Consider the following 10096-nt stretch of genomic DNA (forward strand, 5'->3'; position numbering starts at 1 on the left):
ATGCAGCAATATCCTTTTCATATTTTTCCTTCAGCTTAGCAGCCTTCTTTTCATAAGGCTGCTTGTCATCTGCAGCAGTGTTATTCCACATCTCTCCCAGTTTCTTTGCAACATCACCAATGGATAGGCCGGGATGTTCTCCTTTGATTTTTGGGCGATACTCAGAACAAAACAAGAAAAAGGCCGAAGGAGGCCTCTTAGATGCATTGGGATCCTTGAACTTCTTTTTTGTTTCCCCTTTAGCGGGGATGTAAATTTTCATTTCTCTTTCATAATGGGCCTTGTCCGCCTTTGCCATGTCTTCAAATTTTCCTTTCTCTTTAGCAGATATGGTCTTCCACCTTTCTGAGCACTTCTTAGAAGACTCTGAGAAGTTGACTGAAGCATCTGGGTGCTTCTTCTTATGCTCCTCTAGGCAAGTTTGCACAAAGAATGCATATGATGACATTTTGCCTCTTGGCTTCTTAGGATCTCCTTTGCCCATGTTTAATTATTTTCCTCAGCGAGGTACAGAGTCGCCCAGTGCCCGTCTGGCTCTCACTTGCCCCGGCACTGTCTCTATGGAGCTCAATGTACTGCAATGGCTGTCGTGACTGAACGATCTTAAAACAGCATGAGAATCAAAGCTTAGCAGTTCACCTACAGAGATTACATCATGTGTGTCCAGGGAAGAGCATATAATATGAATTATTCACCTTTCATGCAAAGCATAACAGGAATGATACACTAATTCCATGTCAGTTGAGATTTGATTTGGCTCTACCATGAAAAATAATATTGGCCTAAATATCCACGTTGCTCTCACGTAAAATATCCAGAGATGAGAGGCCTACAACTGGCATGGCAAGGTCCACAAAGTTGTCATGGATGCTGACTTCTTCCAGCTTTCCAGTTTGCTATCCCGACAGTATGACCTTTGTCTTCATAATCCAAAAGGACTGCTCAACTTCTAGCCCTTATATCTGCTTCTTAGTCAGTAAGAAGGAGAAAGAAAGGGGAAAAAATACATCTTCCATTCAAGGATCCTTCCCCCAAATTGCACATGACATTTCTAATGACATCCCATCAACCAGAATGTAGACACATGGCTCAAACCTAGTTTCAAGAGAGGCTGTAAAATGTAGGGTTTATTCTGGGCATCCCTGTCCTCAGCTAAAAATTATATTACTAAAGAAGAATGGGAAAAGGGACTTTGAAGACAATTAGCAGTCTCTGAGAAAATTATCACAGCTAAAGTGAGAGCAGAAAGGAAACCAACCCAACAAAGATTTATGTTGAAAAGTATAAAGAAAAAATAAACACTGATAATATCACCACCCAGTGGTTACCATCATTAACTTTTTGAGATATATTCTTCCACACTTTTTCATCCATATATACAACCAGTGTGTCCATAACTATACCTATATTTCTATAAATGTATCCACACATTACTTTTAAAGGGACTATTTTAATCACTGCAGTAAGTCAAAGGGAAAGAGAGCCAGGTTGTTTTTCCCCCTTTAAACTCTTAATAAACTTCATGGGAAAAGCAGGATTGGCGTAACTATAGGAAAGAGGAGAGTGTGTCCTATAGTTGCGTGTCTATATGTCTCAGAGTTGCTAATTGCAAAACAAATTCAGCTGCATACAGTGTACTCTGGAATAAGGTTTTAAAGGTGAATTTAAAAGAAAAATGATTAGCCATCCCTGAAAAAAGTACAGGCATGTCTTCAATAGGGAAAGTGGCCAGAAAAATTCACGGACACAAGAAATCGGGGGAAATCCATCAATAGTATTTCCTAGACCATAGGTAGGGAGAACAAGTATCAATAACTATTACTCCTAAGCATGCCCTACCAGATGAGCACAAGAGAGGCTCTTTGGGGATCTATTCTCTATAAAAGAGTCTCCTAGATAGTGAACCAACATGGCATATGAACTTGGTCAAGAAAAAGGACAACTATATAGAGCTGCAAATTCACTCAACAAACCTACTGGGACTATGTTCCCGTCTTCATAGAGACCATAGTACAGTAGGGGAGACAGAGAGGTGCCTGTAAAGATAAGTGGACATTTACTATATGCCAGACACCATACTAAGCACTTTACATGCATTATCAAGTGTAATATTTATAACAGTCTATTTTTATTCTTCTCCCCCTTTGACACATGAAGAAAATAAAGCTATAGGGTAGGTAACTTGGTTGAGGTCAACAAAGCTAGTAAGTGGTGGAGCTGAGATCCCGCCCCAGGTCTATCAGATTTTAGAGCCCCTGCTCCGGACAACCCAAGTAGTTAATGTTACAACAAAAGTTTGCACAAAATTCTGAGGGAACACATTAAAAAGCATCAGATACCTGCCAGGGAAAAACTTGTAAAGCAGCACAAGAATGAAAAAATGTGAAGTATAAATATAATGTCAGCAGTGTTGAAATAGAGATTAATGTAAGCATCGATAAACAAATGGAAAAGACAAGATCTACACATGGGAGCCTAGTGAGCCTAGATTTTAGTAGCAGCCCTTTTGAGTTTTGTGAGTCACTACATAATTCCATCCTATATCATCTAATATCTTTACCCCTGTTTTAGTAGTTACTCATGTATTGACACCCTTTCTTCTTATCAAGCTATTTTTTCTGTGAGTTGTCTCCATATGTAGATTATTGGCCATAAAAAGCAAAATGCAACATGTTTGATTCTTTATCCCTAACAGAGGTACACACTAGCATACTAGGCACACAGTATATGTATGAGTTGAAGTGATATCCACTTATTTAAGGTTGATTCAAAGAGGTCAATATAGAAGATATGCAAAGAAGATCCAATATACGAATAATAGGGAGGCCCTGAAGAATAAAAACAAAACATTAAAACAGAAGAAATATTTAAAATTAGAATCCAAGAAAAAATGTCTAGAAATAAGAGAAGATTTGAATCTACGTATTGAAAGGAACATTCAGAGATGAGAAGGAGATTAGGCAGGGACCAAAGCATGTTGGTCCTTGTAAGCCACTGTAAGAAATTTAAATTTTGTTCTAAGTGCAATACGAATCCTTTGGAGGACTTTAATCAGAAGCACCATTGCTTACACAAAATGGAGAAGTAAAAATGTGTGTGGCCCTGAAGAAAAAATGAAATATGAGAATTAAGCCATGGTTTTACTTTACAACATGAGGCCTTTCTGCTTCCACGTTAGCTGTGGCAATCTCTTACATTCCTTCATGCATGGGACCCCCCCTCCCTTTCTTCCCACTTATCAGAATTCTACCCATACCCAACCTTTTTGGCATAAAGAATTGGGAAACTAAGAATACCAAGCAATTTAGGGATTATGGGTGTGAAATGAGCACTAAGTTGTTGAGATAAGCTTAGAAAACATTTCCAGATGATAGGCACAGGAAGTGACTGGGTAATCAGAAACCTGTTGCTAAGGTAGAACAAGCTAAAATTACAGTGCAGGGTTGGGGAGGAGAGGGTATGAGGAGGAATATTCAGGAAACAGAGCTTGGGATAAGGCCTAGAACTCTTTATGTTCAGCATACCCTGGAGTATCAACGTGTCTATTCAAGAGAATGGAATCAGAGAAATAAACAATCAGGAAGATTTTAGAAGAAAAAAATTGATGCTTTGCATAGAAACCCATACTTGGGTGAGTGGAGAAATTTTAGGGGCTTCCCTGTCAAACTTTTGTCATTTTAATATCACTGTTATCTTTTTCTTGTAGTCTCTGAATTCTTAATTTTTCATTCTCTACCTCTCAGATTGTATGTAATTTTCTATAAGATTAAAATTCTCATGTGGAGTGTTTTGGTGCTGACAGCATGGGATATTAAACTATTGTGGACCAACTTTCACTACAAATATATTAAAATGCTGTACAAAATCATACAAAAAATTTAGTCAAGATTGAGAGAAAGAAAGGAAGAAAGGGAAACTTTATCAAGAACAAAAAGTGGATTCAAAATCAGAGCACTAGATTTCAATTATCCTGTAGTAACCTGGCAAAGTGGGATACTGAACTTTGATATAAGGCATAGGGCTGGAGGCTGGGAATTGGACATCCACAAAGGGAAAAATACATGACCCTCAACTTGAAAAAGGCAGGGTGTTGGAACTAGGACTTTGCTAAGATAGTCTATTAAATTCATGACAAGGGAACTAAAAAAAGAGGTATCCCAATGGCCCAGAGAAGTTGCGAAGAAGCTCTGTGCCCAATACTAGATCGATTACATGTCCAGTGCGGGAATAAAAACCCTAGACTATTCAAATGAGGGTGTGGGATTCATATTTTTAGTGCCCGTAAGATATAGAAATCCCTAATTGGTCTAGGATTCACAAAATTTCTCAAGCCCTGGCAAGAGAAAATATAAAACATCAAAGCAGAGTGACTCCTACAGTTCAAGGGACTATGATGAGAAAAAAAGAATATTTCATATCTTCCAAAATGAGTTCATAATATACAAAAGAGACGAAGAAGTGAACCAGTGTGAGGTAGAGCTCCCACACACAATGGAAAGAGTTTGTGTGCTACGAACTAGATATAACAGCAAATCAGAAAGAGAATTCTAGATATTTAAGTTAAAATGACGAAGGAGTTGACACCAAAAATATGATTCTTAAAAGGAAAAATTGATAAATTGTACCTCAGCAAACTTTAAAACTTCTGCCCTCCAATAGACCCTGTGAAATGATGAAGATAAGCTACAGACTCGGGAAAAATATTTGCAAACCACATATTCAACAAAGTACTTGTATCTAGACAACACAGAAACTCTCAAAAACTGAACAGTAAAAAAAAAATTCATTTAGAAAATGGGCAAAAGATATGAACAGACATTTCACCCAAGAAGATAGACAGCTGACAAGCACATGAAAAGGCACTAGACATCATTAGCTGCTGGGGAAATGCAAAGCATTACAAGATATCACTGCACTCCTATCAGAATGTTGGTGAGGATACGGAGAAACTGGATCATTCACACAGTGCTAGGACATAGCCACTCTGGAATACAGTGGAGTTGGCTGTTTCATCTGAAACTAAACATGCAATTATCATATAACCCAGCAACTGAACTCCTTGAGCATTTATTCCAGAGAAATTAAAACTTTTTTTTTTTTTTTTAAGATTCCATCCATTTATTTGAGAGAGAGCAAGCAGGAGAGGTAGAGGGAGAGGGAGAAGCAGGCTCCCTATTGAGCAAGGAGCCTGATGCGGGACCGATCCCAGGATCCTGGGATCATGACCTGAGCCGAAGGCAGACGCCCAACAGACTGAGCCACCCAGGCGCCCCCAGAAATGAAAACTTATGTTCACACAAAACCTGTACATGAATAGTCGTAACAGTTCTACTCATATTAGCATAAAACTGGAAACAACCCAGATGTCTTCAGCTGGTGAAAGTTTAAACAACTATGGTATATTCAAACCATAGAGTACTACTGAGCAATAAAAAGGAGTGAACTATTAATTACAAACACAGCTCGGATAGATCTCAAGGGGATTATGCTGAGTGAGACAAGCCCATCTCAAAAGTTATATACTGTACTATCCAATGTATATAACATGCTTGATATAATAAGAGATAAAAATGGAGAACAGATTTGTGGTTGCCAGAGGTCAAGAACAGGGTGGCAGAGTGAAGGAAGTGGGTGTGGCTCTAAGAGCAGCCTGGGCCTTGCAGGGATGGGGCACTTCTGTATCTTCATCGTGGTGGTGGTTACACAAAGCTATACATGTTAGAAGATTGCATAAAACCGGGGCGCCTGGGTGGCTCAGCTGTTAAGCATCTGCCTTCGGCTCAGGTCACGATCCCAGGGTCCCGTGATCGAGGCCCGCATCGGGTTCCCTGTTCCGCAGGAAGCCTGCTTCTCCCTCTCCCACTCCCCCCGCTTGTGTTCCCTCTCTCGCTGTCTCTCTCTGTCTCTCTCTGTCAAATAAATAAATAAAAATTAAAAAAAAAAGATTGCATAAAACTACACACACACACAAATGAGTAAAGATATATAAGCTATGATAAAGAAAACCTAGGCGGATTTTTTAAATACGAACAAAACTTTTAGAAATGTAAAATATCGTCACCAAAATAAAAAGCTTAAAAGGCAAATTAAACAGTATATTAGACATAGAGAAGAGAATTTGTTACCTGAAAAATAATCACGCAGAACGCCGTTCAGAGGGATCAAGAGATGGAAAATGCATGAGAGAATTAAGAGAGAGGACATGATGAGAAGATACCATATTCCTCTAATAGGAACTCCTTGAAGGAGAAAATAGGGCAGGGGGCAATGTTCAGGGAAAATAGATGAAAATTTTCCATACTTAAAGAAAGTTGTAAATGCTCACATTGAAGGACCAGGCATGAAAACAAACAAACCAAAATAGGCTCATGATGGCAAAACTACAGAATACCAGAGATCATGAAAAAGTCTCAAAAGCAACCAGAGAAGAACATATTACCACAAAAGAGTAGCTGTCAGACTGACAGCAGATTTCTCACCAGTAAAAGATAGAGTTTGAAAGATTAGATTTGTATCTTTAAAGAAATAATAAGAGAAAATAACTAAAAATTATACACATTAAGTATCTTCTAAAATAAGGCTAAAATAAAGTCATTTTCAGGCAAACAGAGAAAAAGTTTATTACTCACAGGCTATCCCTAAAAGATCTGTGATAGTTACTTCTTCCTGGAGTTCCAGAAGAAAGAAATCAATACAAAAGTGAAGAAATGAGATGCAAAAAATAGTTGAGAGATAAATTGGCAAACATGTAGGTAAAATTGACACAAATATTAATTGTAAAAACAACAACAATAATATTGAAGACTGATTGGAGGACAGAAACCAAATATTAAATTAAGTAATTTAATTTAATAAATATAATAATTTAATTAAGTAAATTAAATATGAGTGAAGAAGAACATGTCAAATGGGAGGTGGGGAGATTAGATTTAAAGAATTTAAGAACTTTGTGCTGTTTGGGAAGAGGATAGAACTCTTGGTTAACTGGAAACATTGTTAACAGCAATTGTACATGTTAAATATTAACAATAACAAAAAAGCCTCTAAAAATATAGATATATAATATACAATCTTCCAACCAATAGAGGGAAAAAGAGGACTTTAAAAACCAAGACAAATAGTGGGGCACCTGGGTGGCCCAGTCAGTTAAAGCTGCAACTCTTGGTTTCGGCTCAAGTCATGATCTCAGGGTCGTGGGATTAAGCCCCACATCAGGCTGCGTGCTTGGCACGGAGTCCACTTGGGATTCTCTCTCCTTCTCTCTCTGCCCCCCCTCCAACTCTCTGTCTCTGTAGGAAAAATAAATAAAATCTTTTAAAAAAATCAAGACAATACAGGACAGGAAAAGAGAAACAAAGAAAGAACAGGGTGAACAGAAAATACAAAATAACTTGCTATGATTAATACCAAATATACCCATGATCAAAATAAAAGAAAAAAGGTGATTTTCTGACTCCATTAAAAGTCAGCTATTCTCAGACTGGATTTAAAAAACAACAAAGTCCTGCCATATGTTGATGAAAACAGATAAAACACACACACACACACACACACAGAAAAATATACATTTTCAAAAAGCTGTTACGCCAACATTATTATTATACAGAGTAAATGTTAAAGCAAAAAGTATTATTAGTGATAAAGAGTATCATTACTTAATAATGAAAGGAGTAATAATTCTGTATATTTGAGGCTGTTTTTTTACTGTCTTGAACAATGCCTGGCATATAGTAGGTGCTCAGTAAATGAATGGTTGAATAAATTAAGTCATGAGGAAATTACAGACCTAACAGCATACCCTTAAAATATATAGGGAACGGGCGCCTGGGTGGCTCAGTTGGTTAAGCAACTGCCTTCGGCTCAGGTCATGATCCTGGAGTCCCGGGATCGAGTCCCGCATCGGGCTCCCTGCTCAGCAGGGAGTCTGCTTCTCCCTCTGACCCTCCCCGCTCTCATGCTCTCTCTCTATCTCATTCTCTCTCAAATAAATAAATAAAATCTTAAAAAAAAATATATATATATAGGGAACAAGAGCATCTGGGTGGCCCAGTCAGTTAAGCATTCGACTCTGGATTTGGCTCAGGTCATGATCTCAGGGTCATGAATCAAGCCTGGCAAGGAGCCCCACATTCAACAGGAAGTCTGCTTCTCTCCCTCTCCCTCCGCCCCTCCCCGCAGCATGCACACATTCTCTCTCCTTAAATAAATAAGTAAACCTTTTTTAAAAAAAATCGCAGAATCTGACAAACTTATAAGAAAAATTGATAAATCTATAATAACATTGGTAGATTTTTAACATTTCTCACACATGACATAATGAGATCAAACAGACAAATTTAGTTAAAGATACAGATGATTTGTGTAACTGACTTAACAAATTCAATCCAATAGACATATGGAGGACCCCCCAACAATTATAGAATACATAACTTTTCAAGATCACTTATAAAATTATATAAAAAATATTTACAAATATTAACTATGTGCCAGACCATAAAGGAAGTCTTAACAAATACTACAGAATTTATATGTAAATCATGTTTTCTGAACACAATCTGATAAAGTTAGAAATAAATAACAAAAATATTTTTTAATGTTTGGAGATTTTAAAACACATTTTTATTAATTTAGTCTTCAAAGAAGAAATAATTATGCAAATGAAATACATAGAAAATAAATGGCAATGAAAACATTGTATATCAAACTCACAGCACAAATAACACAAAAGGAAAATGTATTGCCTTACATGCATATATTTTAGAAAGAAGAATGAAAATTAATGAGTTACATTTCTAAGTCCAGATGTTAGAAAATGAATAATGGAGTGTGAAAAAAAGTAGAATGAAGGAAATAATAAACTCACAGAAGACATTTATGAAATGAAAAACAAACACTGAGGAAGCTAAGAAGGTAACAATTTATTTACTTTGAGACACTTTTTCCCACATTTTAACATTTCTAAAATATTTTACAATTGGTGATATCTAAGATTCAATTAAATATGATAGGCAAAGTTCGGGTAAGGTTGACTAATGAAAAAAGAGAAGGCACAAATAAACAGTATTAGAAATGATATGAATATAAAACTATGATTACAATAAAAACTTCTTGACCAAATTAGTGCTGATAAATTTGAAAACAAATGACATGGGTTTTTAAGATAAATTATTAAATTTAACTTGAGAAGAAATAGAAAATATTACCAGACCTATGATCATAAAAGAAATGGAATCATAAATAAATCTACCACAAAAAATATGAGGCTCATAATATTTTACAGGCAAGTTCATTTCCAGAAAACGAACTCAAAAATGGAAATTTCATTTTAGGAGGCTAATATATCCCTGATACCAAAACCAGACAATGACTGTAAAAGAAAGAAAAATATAGATCAATCTTGATTATGAACATAAACATAAAAATATCCAATACAAAATAATAACAAGCCAAATCCAGAAATACAGTTTTTTTAATGATGACCAATTGGGATTATCACATAAATGTAATGATGAATTATCCTAAGAAAAGATCTATTGCTTCATTTCAACACATTAATAAATTAAAGAAGGAAAACCACATAATCACCTCAGAGGATCCTGGAAAGGTATTCAATAAAACTCAACATCCGCTTATGATTAAAAAAAAAAAACCTACAAAACTCTTAACTAGAAATAAAAGGACACTTCCTAGACTAAAAAGGAATATTGAGCAAAACCTACAGAAAACAGAGTCAATAGTGAAATGTTAGAAGCATTGTTACATTTGGGGGAGAAAAGACAAGAATGACCATCATCATTATCTCTATTTAACATTTTCCTGGAGATCCTGTGCAAGAAACAAATAAAATGTGTAAGAATTAGAATCACAGAAATAGAACTCTCATAGCATATTAATCACACTTGTTCCAAATTCTCATTCTGATAATTCCAACATTTCTGCCATATCTGAGTCTGGTTGTGATGTTTGCTCTGTCTCTTCAAACTGTGTTCTTTGTCTTTTAGTATGCCTTGTGATTTTTAGAAGATTTTATTTATTTATTTATTTATTTATTTATTTATTTATTTGTCAGAGAGAGAGAGCTCACAAGCAGGGGGTG

General features: G+C 36.3%; 1 protein-coding gene across 1 annotated transcript in view; it reads right to left on the bottom strand.

The window, feature by feature from the left end:
• Positions 1 to 608, bottom strand: part of LOC102739213 (high mobility group protein B1) — a 1552-nt gene extending 944 nt beyond the window's left edge. The window contains exon 1 of the mRNA XM_081797118.1: positions 195 to 608. Within this exon, the coding sequence (XP_081653244.1) occupies positions 195 to 484 (290 nt within the window). The 5' untranslated portion in view covers positions 485 to 608. The remainder of the gene's footprint in view (positions 1 to 194) is intronic.
• Between the last annotated feature and the right edge of the window lie 9488 nt (positions 609 to 10096).

This window comes from Leptonychotes weddellii, chromosome 10 (genome assembly GCF_054177405.1).
Source record: "Leptonychotes weddellii isolate Sample4059 chromosome 10, ASM5417740v2, whole genome shotgun sequence".
In the NCBI taxonomy this organism is placed as follows: Eukaryota; Metazoa; Chordata; class Mammalia; order Carnivora; family Phocidae; genus Leptonychotes; species Leptonychotes weddellii.